At 43.8% G+C, this 22,350-nt stretch overlaps 1 protein-coding gene across 1 annotated transcript in view; it reads right to left on the bottom strand.

The window, feature by feature from the left end:
- LOC110502429 (tetratricopeptide repeat protein 27) overlaps nt 1-22,350 on the bottom strand; it is a 158,340-nt gene that overhangs the window by 17,208 nt on the left and 118,782 nt on the right. The window contains 4 exon segments of the mRNA XM_036960856.1: nt 5,669-5,834; nt 7,628-7,680; nt 9,976-10,200; nt 15,950-16,072. Coding sequence (XP_036816751.1) covers nt 5,669-5,834; nt 7,628-7,680; nt 9,976-10,200; nt 15,950-16,072 — 567 coding nt within the window.

The following is a 22,350-nucleotide window of genomic DNA, read 5'->3' as shown; positions in this document are numbered from 1 at the left end:
ACTATCTTCTGGTGCTCCAAATGTTATGTTGTGCTCCTAGCTTTAAGTTGGGAGCACGAGTGCTACCAATGCATTTAATAAACTGCCCTGGTCATGGTCCATAGGGAGTACAGTTGTAATATACTCTCTCCCACTCAGACATACAGTCCAGTATACACGAAAAACAGTCACAGGAAGCAAACAAAATGGAAGAAAATAAACAAAATATGAGGTCAGAACAAGTGAAGGAGGGGAAAGGAAAAGACATTGGTGACAAACAAGCACTTCCAAGAATAGATTTAATGAAGTGGGTTAAGAGGTACGACGTTAACTGTCGCCTCTCTTTAAACAATTCAAAATACAATTCAATGACGCGAGTCAGGCATGCCTAAAAATAGGGTGCCGAATATAGCCTGCTCTTCAAATACAAGCGCTTTTAATTGAAACAGTGCTGAGTTGAGGAAGGGAGGAGGGGCATGGCATGGGGGGGGGGGGGGGTAGAAGTTATGGGTGGGGACTTTACAATGTCAGCAACTCAGATAGCCCCACCAAACTATGCACATTGTGTGAGTGGAGAGGGGCTAGGGTATCAGACAACCACATTAAGCACTCATAAACCGGATGGGAACACATTTTAATTTGATGCTCAAAAGCCAAATAAGCTGGGGCCTTAGGAACTGACCCATCCTCCTTACGCAACCCAGAGAGTAAAGGGCAGAAGGAAAAATAAAGAGAATGAAGACTGTGGGAAAACAGTTAAAGAATGTGAATCTAGATCCCAATTACTGGGACATATCCTTCTCAACAGCGGGTGGCTGGTTGTGACCTTTTCAACTTGTGTGCTTTTACATCTCCGACCCTAATTTATGAGGCACTAGCATCTTGCCAAGCATAAATGAATCCATTGAGCGAAAGAAGAGTAAAAGAGGGAGAGCGGGCAGGAAAGGAAATAACACTTTTTGAGCAAACCCCTACTGACTTTGCCAAGCTAATTAGGAAAGGCAATGAAACAGCTCCAAACATGGCTGTGAATGTTAAGTGGCACGACGGTGGCGGTGCAAGACGAAGCAAGGGCTGGGTATTATGACTGTACACCCAGGAGCACCCAGCCCCAAATGGCTGGGTATTATGACTGTACACCCAGGAGCACCCAGCCCCAAATGGCTGGGTATTATGACTGTACACCCAGGAGCACCCAGCCCCAAATGGCTGGGTATTATGACTGTACACCCAGGAGCACCCAGCCCCAAATGGCTGGGTATTATGACTGTACACCCAGGAGCACCCAGCCCCAAATGGCTGGGTATTATGACTGTACACCCAGGAGCACCCAGCCCCAAATGGCTGGGTATTATGACTGTACACCCAGGAGCACCCAGCCCCAAATGGCTGGGTATTATGACTGTACACCCAGGAGCACCCAGCCCCAAATGGCTGGGTATTATGACTGTACACCCAGGAGCACCCAGCCCCAAATGGCTGGGTATTATGACTGTACACCCAGGAGCACCCAGCCCCAAATGGCTGGGTATTATGACTGTACACCCAGGAGCACCCAGCCCCAAATGGCTGGGTATTATGACTGTACACCCAGGAGCACCCAGCCCCAAATGGCTGGGTATTATGACTGTACACCCAGGAGCACCCAGCCCCAACCTCCAGACATCTAAAGATCTGTTTGTTATTTAGAGCGTTCACATTCAGACCGAAACATCTTTAAAGTGAATTGCTCTGAAGGCAGACCATATGTAGTCCGGGACAGAGGACTTATACTGCCGTTCTGCTCAGTGGCGATGTTAGGACTTGTTTATTCGAAGTCGCCGGGTAAAGTTTCTATTTAGTATGCGTTGGTGGATTTCTAATTAGCGAGCGATGATTCACTGATTGTACATGTACATTTTTGAAAATGAAACCAAATGAAAGTCCCTGATAAGCCTAGCAGGCAGGGTACAACTATTGGCGTGGACATTTTGCAGGGACATCTTCAGAGAATGTGAGCAGGGTCCTACGGATCCCATTTCAATATCGACACCTGACATTCCATTAGACATCGTGGGGTTAAGAGCCTCAGCAAAATAAGAGACTGGTGTTCAAGTGGTGTGTTGTCATGGAGGTCTAGAAGGTTCAGGTCTCCGAATGATCGGGCTCCCTGACCCAAGTGATTTCAGTATTAAAGAGGTGGTAGCAGGTGGTGGTGGCTTTTCTCAAACAGATTACAACCTCCCTCATAGTTTTCATTCCCCTGGGTTCATTCTCTGGGTGGCCCTGGGTTTTGTGATGGAGCTAAGAGGCGGAGAGAGGAGGTTGAGTGCACCCTTCTGTGCCCTGGTAAATTATGGAGGCTAAATCCCAAATGACACGGCTGAGACTTCTCTGTTAAACACACATTATTAGAGGGGCAGCAGGGTAGAACAAGCAGATGAGGTGTATGGTGAAATCAAATCCAATTTTATGTCACATGCTTCATAGACAACAGGTGTAGACTAACAGTGTATATATATATATATATATATATATATATATATATATATATATATATATATATATAGGGAGTAGAAAACATGGCTATATATAGGGAAAATAACATGGTTATATATAGGGAGTAGAAAATAACATGGCTATAAAAAGGGAATACCAGTACCGAGTTGATGTGCAAGGGTACAAGGTCATTGAAGTAGCTATGTAGGTAGGGGTAAAGTGACTAGCAGCAGTGTATGTAGTGTGAAATTGTGTGTGCATGTTGTGTGTGTTGGCGTATGTAGTGTGTGTGTGTATATTGGGGCGTCTGTGTAAGTATGTGTGAGTGTGTGGGTAGAGTCCAGTGTGTGTGCATGTTGTGTGTGTTGGCGTATGTAATGTGTGTGTGTGTATTGGGGCGTCAGTGTAAGTATGTGTGAGTGTGTGGGTAGAGTCCAGTGTGTGTGCATGTTGTGTGTGTTGGCGTATGTAATGTGTGTATTGGGGCGTCAGTGTAAGTATGTGTGAGTGTGTGGGTAGAGTCCAGTGTGTGTGCATGTTGTGTGTGTTGGCGTATGTAGTGTGTGTGTGTGTGTATATATTGGGGCGTCAGTGTAAGTATGTGTGAGTGTGTGGGTAGAGTCCAGTGTGTGTGCATAGTCAGCGCAAGAGAGTTAGTACAAAAAAGGTCAATGTGGGCAGCCGTGGTTGACATTTTATGAGCTATTTATCAGTCTTGTTTAGAAGTCTTATGGCTTGGGGGTAAACGCAGTTCAGGGTCCTGTTGCTTCCAGACTTGGTGCATTGGTACGACTTGCTGTGCGGTAGCAGAGAGAACAGTTTGTGGCTTGGTGGCTGGAGTCTTGGTGGCTGGATACATTTTTTGGGCCTTCCTCTGACACCGCCTGGTATAGAGGTCCTGGATGATGTACTGGGCCGTATGCACTACCCTCTGTAGTGCCTTGAGGTCGGATGCCAAGCAGTTCGCAAACACAGTGGTGATGCAGCCAGTCAAGACGCTCTCCATGGTGCAGCTGTAGACTTTTTGAGCATCTGATGGCCCATGCCAGCTCTTCAACCTCCTGAGGGGAAGAGGCGTTGTCATGACCTCTTCATGACTGTGTTGGTGTGTTTGGGCCATGATAGATACTTAGTGATATGGACACCGAAGAACTTGAAGCTCTCGACCCGCTCCACTACAGCCTCGATGTGAATGGGGTGTGGCTGTAACAATTCCTGTAGTCCAGGATCAGCTCCTTTGTCTCACTGTTGTCGAAGGAGAAGTTGCTGTCCTGGCACCACACTGCCAGGCCTCTGACCTTCTCCCTATAGGCTGTCTCATCGTTGTCGGTGATCAGGCCTACCACCATTGTGTCGTCGGCAATCTTAATGTGTGCGCAGCCACACAGTCATGGGTGAACAGGGAGTACAGGAGGGGACTAAGCACGCACCTCAGAGGCCCCGTCAGGAAGTCCAGGATCCAGTTGCAGAGGGAGGTGTTCAGTTCCAGGGACCTTAGATTAGTGATGAGCTCCAAGGGCACTATGGCGTTGAATGTTGAACTGCAGTCAATGAACAGCATTCTCACGTAGATGGGGATTTGTTTGGCGGTATGTGAATTTGAGAGGGTCCAGGGTGTCTGGGACGATGGTGTGGATGTGAGCCATGACCAGCCTTTTAAATAATTTCATGGCTACAAATGTGAGTGTTACGGAGCGATAGCCATTTAGACAAGTAATCTTTCTTGGGCACAGGAACTATGTGGTCTGGGAAAGGTGGAAAATGTCAGTGAAGACACTTGCCAGCTGGTCAGCGCATGCTCTGGGTATGCATCCTGGTAATCCATCTGTCTCTGCGGTCTTGTGAATGTTAACCTGTTTAAAGGTCTTACTAACATCGGCTACGGAGAGCGCGATCACACGTGTCTGGAACAGTTGGCGCTCTCACGCATGAGTCAGTGTCGCTTGCCTCGAAGCAAGCATAGAAGGCATTCAGCTCGTCTGGTAGGCTTGTGTCACTGGGCAGCTTGTGGCTGGGTTTCCCTCAGTAATCTGTGATATTTTGCAAGCCCTGCCACACACAACACGCGCCAAAGCCGGCGCAGTAGGATTTGATCTTAGTCCTATATTGATGCTTTGCCTGCTTGATGGGTTGTCGGAGAGCGTAGCGCAGGGGTGTCAAACTCATTCTATGGAGGGGCTAGTGTCTTCGGGTTTTGTTTAAGACCTAGACAACCAGGTGAGGGAAGTACTTTACTAATCTGTGATCTTAATTCATCAATCAAATATAAGTGAGGAGAGAAAACCTGCAGACACTTGGCCCTCCGTGGAATGAGTTTGAGAAGTGGCATAGCAGGATTTCTTATAAGCGACTGGGTTAGTGTCCCGCTCCTTGAAAGAGGCAGATCTAGCCTTTACCTCAGTGTGGATGTTGCCTGTAATCCATGGCCTCTGGTAGGGATATGTACATGTATGTACGGTGCATTTATTAATGAAGCAGGTCACTGGTACTTCCTGTTTGAGTTTTTGCTTGTAAGCAGGAATCAGAAGGATAGCGTTATGGTCAGATTTGCCAAATGGAGGATGAGGGAGAGCTTTGTATGTGTCTCTGTATGTGCAGTAAAGGTGACCCCTCTAGTTGCACAGGTGAGACGTTGGTAGAAATTAGGTAACGGATTTCAGTTTTCCTGCATTAAAATCACCGGACACTAGGAGCGCTGCCTCTGGATGAATATTATCTTGTTGGCTTATGGCCCTATAGAGCTTGGTTTGTGGTGGTAAATAGACAGCTACAAAAAATGGATGAAAACTCTCTTGGTAAATAGTATGGTCTACAGTTGATCATGAGGTATTCTAACTCAGGTGAGCAGAACCTCGAGACTTCCTTAATATTCAAAATTGTGCACCAGCTGTTGTTAAAGAGACATACATCCCCACCCTAGAGTTTATGAGATGTTGCCGGTCTGTCCTGCAATGCATAGAAAAACCAGCTAGATTTATATTAACCAGGTCCTCGTCCAGCCACGACTCCTTGAATAATAGGATATTACTGTGCCATTATAGGCAAGCTCCTGGTGGCATATTGGGTCCAGCATGTTCAAATTCTAGGTTGCTTTACACGTACCGCCCACTGACACCGATCTAAGATCCATTTAGCATTTCCTCCTAAATGGTTTAGGCTGTGATTTCAGGATGACTGATCTTAGATCTGTGCCCGTGGGCACTATCGTTACCTGTACATCCTTGAATTTGTCCCTCAGGTCCATGAGGCGGTTGTAGGCCTTGATGGCCTCTGCAAACTCTCCAACGCCGGTGCAGACAGCGATGAAGTGCTCCCAGGTCTGCCAGTGTTCGTGGTTACACTTCAGAGCATCCTGCAGGTTGTGGAACGCCTTGGTCCTGACAGACAGTGGGACAGACAGGGCCTGGAATTAGTGGTGTCAAGTGAAGTGTTTTTACATGGCTGGTGCTCATGATATTTTTCAGGAGCAGCTTACAAAGTCTTATGGAATTAATATTAAGTTGAGATGCACACAGACTTTGGAGTAAATCATGCATTACTGTCAATGGGATATTTGTACCAATTTGAGTTACTCAAAGGGATAGTGCAAGATTCTGGCAAACAAGCCCTTTCTCTACTTACCCAGATGAGCTCATGGATACCATTATGTTTATGTACAGTTTGAAGGAAGTTGAAGGTAGTTTCATGAGCAAATGCTAACCAGCGTTAGCGCAATGACTGGAAGTCTACCGGTAAGCTAGTTAGCACTGGCTCACGAAACTACCTTCACTATAATTATCAAAATCTCGCACTATTCCTTTAAGTTTGGATTCGGTCCTACCCGTCATTTCTACAGTTCAGTAATTAGTCACGATTTCAGGTGAGGTGCCAGTATCTCTGTAACTTCAGCAGATGTCCAGAGGTGGAGCATAGCCAAGCATGACTGACATGGCTGCCTGCCCTCTGTGTCTGACACCTCAGTGAGACGCAGGCTACATAGTTAGCACCGGGCTGTCACAACCGCCCTGATTCTCTCCCTCTGATCCACCTGCACTCACACACACACACCACAGGCTCCAGCCTCTTCAACAGAGAAGGCTTCGACTGAATTAGCCCAAGCGCTAACCAGGTAGAAGTCTCCACACTTTTTAATTTCAGGCCTGAAAGCACAGACCTGATTTGAACAGGGGCTGAGGGGGGAAAGTTTCCAAGAAAGAAACAGTGGCGAGTCCTGCTTCCCAAACAGAGAGTCCTGCCAGCAAGAGCTTGTGGTTTTCAGGGGAAATAAGCGAACCTGCCCATCTTGCAGGGGTGAGAATGTTCTAATTGACTTAAGCCTAACAAATCTGTCTGATGCCCTCATCAGGGTCAGCAGGGGTGTACCTAGGTCCTGTGGTAAAATCAGGAGGGCGCTACGATGTTATCTTTCCCATTACTACTGCCCGGTGAGTTTCGGGAAGTAATTGAAAAGCATTGAAGTCAGTTACGAGACCAAACTAATGACCAGAGAAGTTGGAGTGGGGTGAGAAAAAAAACAACCTTGTAAACATCAATCTGTTTCACTAGTGTGTAAATCAGTGCTATCTGTGGGGTTATGCAGGCTGGCGATGTACTGTTTGATAAGTGTTGTAATGTCCTTCCACAGACAACATCTCGTCTCAACCCCCACTCTTTGATACCCCTCTCCAGCCAAAAATCAATACGGTCAGGTTGAATGGAGGCCTGCTGGCTGACAGTGCGATTCCCTCTCGCTGTCTCTGTGAGAGTGACATGTCTTTGATCAGTACGGGTAGCGTCCTGGGAAACTCAGGGATATCAGGGCTGATCACATCAACGTTTGAGTCCTCTGTCTTTGTTCTAGCCTTGTGTCAACCGGCACCAGGGGGGTGGATGGATGGGCGGGTGAGTGAGTGACCAAGTGAGTGAGTATCAGTGAGAGCCACCAAGACCAGTTGGCTCAATAATATAATTCCTCACCCTAAAGCGAACCTCCAGTCCAGTCAATTGTTTGTGAGCTGGGGAGAGGAGGCTCTCGACTAGACTGAGGGACCCTAAATTCAAAACCAGGAGACATTCGAACATTGAGCCAGTCACTCGTACGTATGACTGAATTCTACATCTTCCATAGTCCTAATTCTGTTCAATCATTGACAGGTTAATGGCCCAGGGGGTGCGACTGTACAGTACTCACTTCTGTCTCAGGCGGATGTAGGCCGTGGAGAGGTTGTTCCACGCCTCTGCGTTCTAAAGGAGGAAAAAGAGAGGGAAAGAGAAAAACAGTTTACACACAAGTAAGCACAGGGTTGTTTAGATACCGTGGCAGAAGACTAACTCCCTCAGAGCAGAAATCGGTTCTGCCGAGTGCTCTAGGAGTACATTCCCTCCCGATGCATTGGGCACACAGGTGCCGTATGGGTCATTAAGTTGGATTGGAAAGACTGCTGGAGGACAAGAGTGTTATAACTGGGGCTACGGTAAGGGCGTGTTCTCAGTTTGTCTGAGTGTGTTTGTGTGTGGGAATGTGTGCGCATTTGTGAGAGTAATGGAAAAGGAGAGTGGGGGGAGGGGGTAGAGGGAGTGACAAAATGAGAGAGGAATGGTATTTTAATGGTCCCACTGCGCATTCATGTGATCGACTCTGTCTTCCTATACAGTGCCATCAGAAAGTATTCACACTCCTTCACTTCTTCCACATTTTGTTGTATTACAGCCTGAATTTAAAACAGATTAAATGGAGATGTTTTGTTATTATCAATGGCCTACACACATTACCCCATAATGTCAAAGTGGAATGTTTCGAAATGTTTACAAAATAATAAAAAATGAAAAGCTGAAACGTCTTGAGTCAATAAGTATTCAACCCGTTTGTTATGGCAAGTCTAAATAAGTTCAGGAGGAAAAATATGATTAACAAGTCACATAATAAGTTGCATGGACTCACTCGGTGTGCAATAATAGTGTTTAACGACGACATCATCTCTGTACCCCACACACACAATTAACTGTAAAGTCCACCAGTCAAGAATTTCAAACACAGATTCAACAACAAAGACCAGGGAGATTTTCCAATGCTTCACAAAGGGCACCTATTGGTTGTTGGTGAAAAAAAAAGAAAACAGACATGGAACATCCATTTGAGCATTGTCAAGTTGTTAATTACACGTTAGATGGTGTATCAATACACCCAGTAACTACAAGGACACAGGCGTCCTTCCTAACTCAGTTGCCGGAGAGGAGGAAACCGCTCAGGGATTTCACCATGAGGCCAATAGTGACTTTAAAACAGTTACAGAGTTTAATGGCGGCGACAGGAGAAAACTGAGGATGGATCAACAACATTGTAGTTACTCCACAATACTAACCTAATTGACAGAGGGAAAAGAAGGAATGTTACACAGAATAAAAATATTCAAAAACATGCATCCAGTTTGCAACAAGGCACTAAAGTAATACTGCAAAAACTGTGGTAAAGCAATTAACTTTTTGTCCTGAATACAAAGTGTTATGTTTGGGGCAAATACAATACAACACATTACTGAGTACCACTCTCCATATTTTCAAGCATAGAGGGAAGTTTTTCTGGATGAAAAAGAAACGGAATGGAGCTAAGCAAAGGCAAAATCCTAGAGGAAAACCTGGTTCAGTCTGCTTTCCACCAGATACTGGGAGAATAATTCATCTTTCAGCAGGAAAATAACCTAAAACACAAGGCCAAATCTACATATGAATTGTTGTCATGTTGCGTCCCTCCTGTGCATGTATGTTTGCTTTGGAGGAAAGCCCACCTGTCACGGGGGGAGTGGCAGGTCCCGCTCTGCAACTAACGGGCAGGACCCATCTATGCAAATCAGCTGTGGTGTCAGTCCCCCGGACTCTTTCCCGCTCCCCCGTTTATTTCCCTTTCTTTTCCTCTCGCTCTCTCACCCTCGTTTCCCCCCCAGCTCTGATATCTGAGCCACACTCGAGTGTCTTTCCCCTCTCACCACAACATCTTATTGCTCATATCAAAGGGAGGTGGGAGACGGGCATGTAGAGTATATTCCCCTATATTCTGTTTATCTTCATTCTCCAAAGAATAGCTAGAGTGATCGGTTACAAGGGCTCTCATATCTCCTTGGCAATACTTCAACAACTCCTTGAAAAATGGAAGGGGGAATGTCATTATGGCAAAACAAACTAAATTAAAACATCCTATTGCTGGCTGACCTGCTGAATTAAATATGGACAAAGGGCAGAAGAGTGAAGGAAAACAGGAAATTATTTCCCTTTCCTCTGTTCCGCTATGGCCTGGGTGAAACTGACTCCTGATTTCTTCTCTTTACGGTGCCAACCTTCTCTCTAAAGTGCTATTGAATGATTGATTGAATCCATCTATTCGTTAAAAAATGTGGAAATATCACTTGTAGGGAGGTTACCAGCAGGTCAGGTAGTTGAGTTCCACCCTATGAGTAGTCCTGACATGACAAGAATCCACTTCAGAGACTCAAATAACTGTTCAAATATCCTACCCAAAGCTAGCCATATCAGAGGTTAGTTTACCTGCATAGTGGTGATGCGGAGTGACTTCTTGAAGCACTCCACACACTGTTAGAAGTCCTTGGCCCGGAGGTATAGCAGGGCCTTGGAGCGCATGGCGCATGCGCTGCGATGGTTTGACAGCTCCCAGGCCTGGTTGTAGTATTGGTGGTCCAGCAGCACGTCCCCCAGCAAGCAGTACAGACTGGGGGACTCCTTCTCCAGCTCCCTACGCAGGATCTCCTCTGCCTGGGAGAGAGGGAGTGAGAAAGGAGGGAGGGAGTAAAACAGAGGGAAGAGGGAGGAGAGAGAGAGGCATGGAGAGAGGGGGAAAGAGCTTTGCTCCTTAAGACCCTCAGAGCCAGCACACTGAACATTCTCTGCTAACAATGATCAGGCTTTGATTTGGTCTGGGAATGCCACAATACACTCATTGGTTAACCTCTTGAGTGTAGGGGGCAGTATTTTGATGTTTGGATGAAAAACGTACTCAAATGAAACTGCCTATTTCTCAGGCCCAGAATATGCATATAATTGTCAGATTAGGATAGAAAACACTCTAAAGTTTCTAAAACTGTCAAAATATTGTCTGTGAGTATAGCAGAACTGATATTGCAGGCGAAAACCTGAGGAAAATCCAAAGAGGAAGTGCCTTCTATTTTGAAAGCTCCCTGTTCCATTGCATGCCTTCCCTCCATTTAAAGGGATATCAACCAGATTCCTTTTCCTATGGCTTCCACATGGTCTGAACAGTCTTTAGACATAGTTTCAGGCTTTTATTCTGAAAAATGAGCGAGAAAGATCACATTGCGTCAGTGCATAGCTGGGTGCCAGCAGCGTTTTGCATGCGCCAACAGAGTGGAGCAAACATTTTCTCTCTCTCTCCTATTGAAAAAGCTACGGTCCGGTTGAAATATTATCAATTATTTATTGTAAAAACAACCTGAGGATTGATTATAAAAAACCGTTTGACATGTGTCTACGAACTTTACGGATACTATTTGGACTTTTCGTCTGCCCTGTCGTGACCGCTCAAGCCTCTGAACATAACGTGCCAACCAAATGGAGGTATTTTGGATATAAAAATTATCTTTATGGAACAAAAGAAAAATCTATTGTGTAACTGGGAGTCTCGTGAGTGCAAACATCCGAAGATCAAAGGTAAGCGATTCATTTTTATTGCTTTTCTGACTTTCGTGACCAATCTACTTTGCTGCTAGCTGTTTGTAATGTTTTGTCTGGTGAGAGAGATGTCCTTACATACGCTTGGTTTGCTTTCGCCTAAAAGCTTTTTTGAAATCTGATCTGAACTGAACAAATCTGAACAACAAGCTAAGCTGTGTTTTGCTATATTGCACTTGTGATTTCACAAAATAAAATGTTTTTAGTAATTTAATTTGAATTTGGAGCTCTGCAATTCAGCCGTATGTTGACGAAAATGATCCCGCTAAAGGGATGGGTGCGCCAAGAAGTTAAAGGAAGCTCAATCAAGATGTTGAAACAAGCCAACAGACACTGAACCTCTCAAAATAGCTGATTTGAGTACTGTACTCCCTGATTTGGAGAGTGTAGAATAACGATCAGGTTTCACTTCCCTTCACTTTGAGAAGTGCTTCTGTTCATGTCGAAGCGTCCCAATCTACCCACAGCTCAGGGTGAGTGCTTTTGAGCGCAAGGGACTCTGGGTTTTCATTGCATTCCTTTACCTCATGGAGTAACCGTAGCCCTCTCTTCCACACCACTCATCAGACCACATAACCCTGAACTCACCTCCAACAAATGGAATTACAGCGCAAAAACAATACGGCTGGCAAAGTGGAATATTTGTTTGGACGAAAAGTGTTTTTGGTATAAGCTTGAATAGTAGATGGACATGGACATCTGCAAATCACAGACTGGGTTGATAAAAGGGGATTAACACCACAGAAAAGAAAGGTGAGTCCAGCAACTCTACCGATGACAGAAAATTGCTGTAGACTATTATCTATTGGTCAATCTATTGCACATATTTGTATTTTCACTGATCCCACTAAACTATATAGTACAACAAGGGAAAACTTATCTCTGAAGACATGTGCATTTATATTAGAAAGAAAGCATTTCCCCCCCTCTACTGAGGGAGGGAGCAAGCCAACAATTTACAGCCCATTAATATCGTCCTTAGGGGCCATCACATCAGCACACTAGTGCTGCTGGTCAAAACGACGTGGGCTTCCATGGCCTTTTCCAGACCACACCCCCTCCGCTGGCGGAAGAGCCTGATCCCTTTAACAAATATTTTTAACAGATTCACAGTCATCGGTACTGCAGCGAATCCTATAGTTACCGCCATTCAGTTATTTGGAGGGGTGCTGCACACCCAGGAAAGAGGGAAAACGGCTGACTGCTTCCCAGAAAGGCAGGCAAGATTTTATTACCATGATAAAAATCATATTAGGAAGGTTATATTCACAACATCAATTGGGCACTCCTACAGCCAACTGCTGGTTAAGAATTAGGCTAATTGATTAGAAAGCGCACACACGCACACTTGACACGCTCTCACCAGGAAATAAGACAGACTTATGTGCATTTCACTGGAGAATGACTTTCAGTAGAAGCATTTCACTCGATTTTCTGGGGGAAATGGAAAAAAAAGGGTTATTGTGAATTGGATTTTAATAAACTTGGAGAATGGCCCACCAGTTAGAACCCCCAGCATGCCCCTCCATAAAAGAGAGAGAGAGCGAGAGGTAGAGGGAGAGAAATGGAGGGATTCAGTACTCCTCCAAGTACAGACACCCTTATTGTGCTGGGAAAACCACATAAGGAGTTCTCTGAACTCACTGACCCTTGCTTAAGGGTAGAGTGGAAGCACCCTTTGGCTATATCTGTCGCTTTTATAAATGGGGCCTGTCTTACTATGGGGGCCATGACACATTTTGTTAAGGGGAGAGTAATTTTCCATGGTGTGGTAGCACATCGAAGGGAATCCAATCAGGCTTGGAATATTTCTAGAAATTGAACAACATTCATGAGTTCTGTACGCGAACATATACTCTCTAAATGGGTTCTCTGTCTGAACTGCATGTCCCGGGATATTCATATGTGATTTACTGTCCCATTTGTGAAACAGAGGTGCTTTAAACATTTGTCAATACCATACATTTATTTCAAATGTGGCTATTTTGGCCTGGGTTATACCATATAAGTGTTGTTCAATGTTTCATCTTGTTTATTTCCATGTAAGGTTTACACAGATGGCTCATCCATAAGGCTGGTGTAATACAACAATTACATTCTAAACTCAAGAGCTACCATACGAATTCAACAGAAATCGACTTAATGCAGGTCTCCCTCTCTCTCCTAGTTTCTCTATTTTAGTTACATTCTTTTTTTCTCATGGTGCGGCAAGGTCAGGCTCAATCACATTCAGCATGCATTCAGACACAACGAGAGCAGGAACAGCACGTTTAGTACAAAGAGACTACCGGCTGGAATCCACCCAAGTCTTCTCCAGACAAATGGATTGTCTAGCCTTTTTTATCATGTTACATGGAGTACTGACCGGGGCCAAAGTGCATGGTTTTAGTGTGGAGGACTTATTATATTGACCAGAATGCACGTCTGTAATCAGATTGGAAGACAAAACCAGCTGTAATTCACTAACGGAGCACAATGGCCTGCAGGACTCGCATTCAGGGTTGGGACTGTGAGCAGCGGCTACGTACGGGTCAGCTGGAGGGAGCACTGGTATGTGTGTGTGCTGGCATGCATGCGTGTGTGTAGAATACTCATTTCTGCTCAATCTGTCCAAGCCAAGCCCTGTTGATCCAGAGAGATTGATGTGGTGATATTAGCTATTACAGAGCATTTATGAAAAAGAACCCTGTGAATCATGCTGAGACGTCACTTAAACAGGTCGATCACTAAAAGGACAAGGGGAAAGAAAATACTTCAGCGAGAATCTTACTGACAATTAACCAGATGTCCATTGCGTAACAGTTCAGGAGAACATCCTCAGAGCATTTGTGACAAATCTGGCACTGGTTTCATCAATGACTTTCAGAACCACAGCAAGATGGGGGACAGTGTTACAGGATTCTCTTCTTGGCCTGGTGTTAGAGGATGAATGATTAATCAGGGCCGATTTCAAGTTTTCATAACAATAGGTCATCTGCATTTCTGGATGTTGATTATAGCCGATTACATTGCAATCCACGAGGGGACTGCGTGGCAGGCTGACCATCTGTTACGCGAGTGCAGCAAGGAGCCAAGGTAAGGTGCTAGCTAGCATTAAACTTACCTTGTAAAAAACAATCAATCTGAACATAATCACTAGTTACAGTGCCTTGCGAAAGTATTCGGCCCCCTTGAACTTTGCGACCTTTTGCCACATTTCAGGCTTCAAACATAAAGATATATCACTGTATTTTTTTGTGAAGAATCAACAACAAGTGGGACACAATCATGAAGTGGAACGACATTTATTGGATATTTCAAACTTTTTTAACAAATCAAAAACTGAAAAATTGGGCGTGCAAAATTATTCAGCCCCCTTAAGTTAATACTTTGTAGCGCCACCTTTTGCTGCGATTACAGCTGTAAGTCGCTTGGGGTATGTCTCTATCAGTTTTGCACATCTTATCTTTATGTTTGAAGCCTGAAATGTGGCAAAAGGTCGCAAAGTTCAAGGGGGCCGAATACTTTCGCAAGGCACTGTAACTACACATGGTTGATGATATTACTAGTTTAAGTAGTTTGTCCAGCGTTGCATATAATCAATGCGGTGCCTGTTAACATATCATCGAATCACAGCCTACTTCGCCAAATGGGTAATAATTTGACAAAAGCACATTCGCGAAAAAAAGCACAATCGTTGCACCAATGTACTTAACCATAAACATCAATGTCTTTCTTAAAATCAATACACACTACATATTTTTTAAAACTGCATATGAAAATTACAGGCCTCTCATCTTTTTAAGTGGGAGAACTTGCACAATTGGTGGCTGACTAAATACTTTTTTGCCCCACTGTTTATATTTTTTTGGTCCTCCAATAAATCGGTATCGGCGTTGAAAAATCCTAATAGTTCGACCTCTACCTGGTGTGGCACGCCACCATTCTGCTAGGACGTGACAGAACATCGTCTGACAGAGGAGGTTGCCTAACCTCTGACTCTTTATTCTTGCTCTGCTTTATTACCTCAGTCAATTCTGACCGAGAGCCCTTGCAGGTTGGGCGAGAAAAAAAACAACAACAAAAAACACCTGTGTAAACATTGAGACTTTTCCAGCAAAAAAGAAAAGAAAATGAAAACGATCCGCTATCAAAAAGGAGGACCAACAAAAACAAACAGCTGCCATATGTCCACATCTTTGATTCTTTACTGTCTGCCTCTGTGGAAAACAGTCTAAAACCAATGCCATTGGTTCTGCCGGCTACCCTTGTGACCTGTATTTCCACAGCCTGTTGTTTCACCATCAAGAGATAAAAGAGAACGTTCAAATCAGCGCCACCAAGAGGACACTGACTGAAGGATAGGGGGACTCAGAGAGTGATCCAACCCAAACATGCTATATTTCTGTCTATCTGGGAGTGTGTGAGTCCCAGGGGGGCCCTGGGGGCCAGACAGGTTAATAATAACGCCAGAGACACAGAGCCAGATCTCCCTGGGACTGATTCGTCTGACAGCTGGAATGCCCGAGAACACAAATGAGTGCATAAACAGGTGCGCACTAAAGACAGACAGACAGATAGACGGGGGGCGAGAGAAGGCAGGGAGTAGGGAGCAGAGCGAGATAGCTAGGTAACAGGGTAGATGGAAAGAGCGGTGATATTCACTGTTCTTCCAGTGTGGGCAAGATGAGCTTCTCTCTTGAGTGTTTTGTGTGGTGATGGTGCCCATGTTTAGTACGAAGAATGTCCTTTGACTGTTGTGTAAAGCAATGAGTATTAAATGCGCCTGAGAAGGGAAGTCACCGTTTTTCTGGTGGTTATAATGGCTGTGTTGTACCTTGCCATGTTGGCCCATCCTCTCCAGGCAGATGACAGCATCCTCCCACAGCTCCAGCTTCTCGTAGATTAGCAGGGCTGAGCTGGTGCAGCCCAGGTCTGTCAGCAGGTTGGCCAGCTGCTTCTGGAGATGGGAGATAGGAGAGCTGTTCAGACATGGGATAGCACAACTAGGTTTTGAAGGTCCAATGCTGCCATTTTTACCTCAATATCAAATTATTTCTTGGTAACATTTAAGTACCTTCTTGTGATTGGCTTTAAGTAAATTTGGTTAAAAGGAAACAAAAATAGCTTCTTAGCAAATAGCAATTTGTCAAGCAATAATTATGCTAGGACTATCTGGGAGTGGTCTGAGTGGGGAGGGGAAAACTGAAAACTAGCTGTTATTGGCAGAAAGGTTTGGAACTCTTTGGTTTGGAACTCTTTCTTATTGGTCTATTAACACATTTCCCGACTGGTGATGTCACCAGACAGACCAAAACTCCATCCCAACAAAACAAGCTGAAATTTCAGCTCTTACACAAAAATGGCATCATCATCATTTTCACAATTTCACAGTATTACTCCAACCTCAGTGTGGAAATACAGTATTTAAAACACAGCAAAATCATGTTTTTCACTGCACTGAACCTTTAAAACAACCACACCAGTAGAAATGAGGCGTATAAAGGGTTGGGTCTGCACTGTGAACCCGAATGAATACACAAAAATGTAAGCACTAGGCCTGTAGGCTATGGCTACACTGTGTTGTATGTAAATCTGAGTAAATCTAAGCTGAAAGAACAGTGTAGGCTATTCCGTTAAAACAACAAGAGCCTATGCATACATAGTAATCAAAATTCAAATCTTAATTGCCGCATTTCAAACTATCCTTTTGAGGTGCAGCTGGAAAGTAGTTCTGTACGAAGGCGAGTGCTGGGGTGGACAAACCATAATTGGAGGATCCTCAATCATCATTTAAAATCTCCAGTTTGGGAACTTTTTGAACTTAGTAGGAAATGAACTAAATGTATTGAATTTATTAGAACATTCATCAATTTGCCCAAGATGATGATAAGACATTAGGGCTGTTCCCGACAACAACAAAAAATTATCTTGGTCGACCAAGAATTGTCTGTTCTTTCGACCAATCGATTGGTCGAAATGTTTAAACATTTATTTTTCCAAACACATCCTACAGTGCATTTGAAAAGTATTCAGACCCCTTCCCATTTTCCACATTTACAGCCTTATTCTAAAATGTATTACATTTTCCCCCACATCAATCTACACACAATGCCCCATAATGACAAAGCGAAAACAGGTTTTGGCCGGGGGGCCATATTTGCAAAAACATCCCCACAGCATGATGCTGCTACCATCATGCATCACCGTAGGGATGGTGCCAGGTTCCCTCCAGACCAGAGGTTGACCGATTAATTAGGGCCAATGTCAAGTTTTCATAACAATCGGTAATCGTCATTTTTGGACGCCGATTACATTGCATTCCACGAGGAAACTGCGTGGCAGGCTGACCATGTATGCGAGTGCAGCAAGGAGCCAAGGTAAGTTGCTAACTAGCATTAAACTTATCTTATAAAAAACAATCAATCTTTACATAATCACTAGTTAACTACACATGGTTGATGATATTACTAGGTTAACGAGCTTGTCCTGCGATGCAAGAAATTGTGCCACTCCTCTTGCATTCATTTAGCAGCCCTAGCGCAGGGTAGGCAAAGTGTCCCCATTTTGAATAATTTTCAATAAAACAATGAGGCTACATAAAGGGGGTACCGGTACAATGTGTGGCGGTACAGGTTTGTTGAGGTAATTTGTGACTATGCATAGATAATAAATAGCGAGTAGCAGCAGCGTAGGGGGGGGGGGGGGGGGGGGGGGGGTGTCAATGCAAAAGGTCAGGGTAGCCATTTGATTAGCTGGTCAGCAGTGTTATGGCTTGGGGGTAGAAGATGTTAAGAAGCCTTTTGGACCTAGACTTAGCGCTACGGTACCACTTGCCGTGCAGTAGCAGAGAGAACAGTCAATGACTATGGTGGCCGGAGACTTTGGCAATTTGTAGGCCCTTCCTCTGACACTGCCTGGTATAGAGGTCCTGGATGGCAGGAAGCTCGGTCCCAGTGATGTACTGGGCACTATCCTCTTAACGCCTTGCGGTCGGAGGCCGAGCAGTTGCCATACCAGGCGGTGATGCAACCAGTTAGGTGCTCTTGATGGTGCATCTGTAGAACTGGATCTGAGGACCCATGCCAAATCTATTCAGTCTCCTGAGGGGGAAAGGTGTTGTCATGCCCCCTTCACGACTGTCTTGGTGTGTTTGTGCCATGATAGTTTGTTGGTGATGTGGACACCAAGGATCTTGAATCTCTCAACCTGCTCCACTACAGCCCCATCGATGAAAATGGGGGCGTGCTCGGCCCTTCTTTTCCTGTCGTATAGGCCTACCGCTGGCCAATCCGATAGCTCAGATCACTATGTCTGAATGGTTTCCTCGAGCCATAGATTAAAAAGAAACCTTGAATGCACAGAAAAGCTGATACTGTGAGATTTCAAAACTTAAAACCAGGCACCAGAAACTCAACGAATAAAGCAGAGAGCTGCTGTTTTTACGAGTGAGTTCATGATTGAGTTGTTATTCAGCAGTGTCAACACTTTTATGAGCCATAAAATGTGTGTTTTTTCTACTTCCACTGCAGTTGCAATGAATGAGAATAGCAAAGTGTTTCGATAAGGTTGCGTTGTTGTTATGAGCGGTGTGTGTTTTTTCATAGAGGAATATTTCACTTTCTCTGGTAATAGGAGTAACATGAATTTGTGCATGCGGCATCAGTCCAGTAAAAAATAATCATATAATTATTATGCTCACAAGTAATAGAATAAATGATCCTTTACCAGTGTGATCATATACTTTTCAAAATGGTCTGAGAAGAACATTGGCAGGGCAATTCAAGCATAGCCAATATGCAGTGATAATGTATTGGGCCTATAACCTACTGAACAAACCTTATTGCTACAAAACTGTTTTTCAATTGGTTAATGTTGCATATGCTTATGTTTTTTAAGTAATGTAAAAATAAAAAATTAATGAACGGTAAAGCTCGGCTTGCATGTTGACTCAAAGTGAGAAAGGGTTGGTGTAGTGTAGATGAAGGGGAGGACATAGGTTACCCCCTGAATATAGCCTTGTTATTTTATTGTGTTACTTTTTTTAAACTTTACTTTATTTGGTAAATATTTTCTTAACTCTTTCTTGAATTGCATTGTTGGTTGAGGGCTTGTAAGTAAGAATTTCACGGTAAGGTTTACACCTGTTGTATTCGGCGCATGTGACAAATAAAGTTTGATTTGATTTGTGTCAAGAACTGCAATGCTGCTGGGTTTTTCCCGCTGAACAGTTTCCCGTGTGTATTAAGAATGGTCCACCAGCCAAAGGACATACAGCCAACTTACCACAACTGTGGGAAGCATTTGAGTCAACATGGGCCAGCATCCCTGTGGAATGCTTTTGACATCTTGTAGAGTCCATGCCCCGAAAAATTGAGCCTGTTCTGGGCAGTGGGGTGCAACTCAATATGAGGAAGGTGTTCGTAATGTTTGGTATACTCAGGGTATATATTTACACAGTATATGTTTTTTGTTTTATCATACATTTTCATCGACCAGCCAACATCAATAAAAGATGGTCCGGCTCTTCTGGTATTTTCCAGAATTGCCAGATGGCCAATCTGCCCATGGCGTCATACCCTTGCTTGTTCTGAACAGAATGAGGCTGTGGATCTATTGTGAAGAACATTTGCCGCGGCACACACACCTGATGCACTCCTTTCTATGAGCACCAAAATTACCATCTGTTATAGAACAGAAATGATGCCCACCAGACCCAGACTGTGATTCACAATGGGCTGTTTTTGGATAGCGAAAAAAAAAAACAGTGTTTGTGTGAGGGCGGGGATGCAGGGTTGTGTTCCATTACAAGTGTGCTTGATCTAGTTCCTCAACAGCACAGATAGTCGTTTGTTAGGAAGTTAGGAACTTCGAACACTTTGGAGATGTGTGTGACCACTTGGAGACACCAGTTAGTCCTCTCACTCAAACCCTTGTCATTTTTTTGTCTTATGTTGCACCTACAGTACATTTTCCAGAAATATTCTTATCATGTTACTGAATGTATCCAGAGTATTTTCAGATTTCATTGTCAATAAATGCAGCGAATAGTACAGTAAATGTAAAATTCACAAAACCAATAGTGTAATGTTTGGATTCAGTCTTGTGAATTGTTGTGTCCTCACCTTTGGTTTAATCATTTCCCCATAATCTCAAAACTATTCCCTTTCAATTGCTACCATGGTTATGCATTTTCATATTTATTCAGTAGGAAACATTTAAATGTAGCCCCATCCATATAGGCCAATTCCCACGAGTGAAAGGGTTAAAGAGCATGGTCGTGACGTAACTAGGGCGGGTTTGTTTACCCGCGGCAGACAGCACTAAGGGTCAGCTGAGGTAATTAATGAGCCAAATCTGAATACTGCTGGGGGGTTGGGAAAGGAGGGAGACTATTGTTATGAATTTTTACAAGTCTCTCCTTAAAAAGGATGATTAATTTATGTCAGAAGCTAGCAGATTCATTACTTACCAACAACAGCTGCAAATCCCAATAAAACTATATCACATTCTGAAATTCACTTTCCTTGCCTTATCTAACACTATCATGAACCTAGCAAAGATATTTTGTGTGTCAGAGTGCAGTATTTATTTAGTTTCTTGGAACAAACATTTGGTAGCAAGTACCAGGGGGTTTGCCTAGCAAAACGTGCCTCGGAGTGAGGCAACATCTGCATAGTGCAACAAATCCCCATGATTCAATGCCATATTTGGACCGAACAGCTAGCACGACAGCAATTGTGTAAAATAAACTATGTTTAGCTAATAGGGAGATCTAACAAAATAAACTATTTACAGTGTCCACAACTAAAGAATCACTTATCCGAAAGAATGATGGTGTACCATGCGCACATGCTAACAGAACCGAGGTGGGTAGCTGGCCAAGTGTGCCATTGTAGCAAAGTCTTTTCAAACTAAAAATCTGATCTCTTAAAAGTTATGTTAATTTTCGTTATATTATCTATACAATAGGCTACCATACATTTTGACCCAACATGCCTGACATATTACCTCTTAAGGAGATTTTCATTTTGATAGGGTTATTTTGCCTTAAAATCTTTAGGCCTAATTTAAATCTCTGCATCCCTGCCCAGCTAATGAATGTAAATTTCACAAAATCAATAGTGTAATGTTTGGATTCAGTCTTGTGTCAGCTGAACTATTGTTTCCTCACCTAATTGTCCCATAACCCTTGAAACTGTTCCCTTTCAATTGCTACCATGGTTATGCATATGTTTTTTATAGGTCTTCTGTAAGAAACATTTCAATTTAGCCCTGTCCATATAGGCCAATTCCCACGAGAGTAAACAGTTAAAGAGCAAGGAGTGAAACGTAACTGGGGCGGGTTTGTTTACCAGCGGCGGACAGCGCTAAGGGCCAGCTGAGGTAATTAATCAAGCAAATCTGAATACTGCTGGGGGATAGGGAGAGTAGGGATACCATTGTTCGGGCAGAACGGCTAGTAAATCACATTTTTTCCAACACAATTTTAGCTAAGAGGGAAAAGTATCTAACAAAATAACTGCATTATAGTATTTGCTTATCATAAACTATTTGCAGACATGTGGGTAGATTTGTGGACAAATTGTTTACTTACTCAACCTTATTAACTACTGTCATGACGTACCCTCTTTGGGTACAGCAAGCCCCATCCCCCTCTCCGTGCCTCCCCCTTTCCTCCTTCAACTAGGCTGCTGTGTTCAGAGAGGGGTCATAAATTCCTGAGGAGAAGACCCTGCCACATGGCCACACAGTATAAGAGAGATTGAGTCTCAATTTTCATAGAGAACAAAGGAGTTTCTTCCACCTCACAGAACTTGAGGTCCGAACAAATTTCATGTTCCGGAGAAAGTATAAAAGATCGGTGAAGAATCCAGCTAGGGAACTGGTCCGTTTGTTACAACTTGGGGAAGTTCATGGGAGACGGTGTGGCCACATTACCATAACGCTGTTTATATAATAGCCTCAGATATGAGGTTTACATCTAATTGTTGTATAAGATGAATGAGTGAGTATGATACTGTTTACACAAATTTACAATGTGATTTTGGACTGTTTAATGAAGGAAATTCCAATTCCCTTTTGAGTTTAACTAAATCAGAGGACCGCCCCTGAGCCCAGTTAGGGTCAGGCATCCTGGGACAGCCCTTTTCTGCAATTCCGAATAAAACCCAACTTTGAGAAATTATCACCAGACCATGTTTCTCTCAATCACGGGAGTACAAAGGTTGCAGACCA

Source organism: Oncorhynchus mykiss, chromosome 23 (assembly GCF_013265735.2).
Source record: "Oncorhynchus mykiss isolate Arlee chromosome 23, USDA_OmykA_1.1, whole genome shotgun sequence".
Lineage (NCBI taxonomy): Eukaryota > Metazoa > Chordata > Actinopteri > Salmoniformes > Salmonidae > Oncorhynchus > Oncorhynchus mykiss.
Note: the sequence above shows the minus strand (reverse complement) of the source record. Positions and strands in the feature narration are given on the sequence as shown.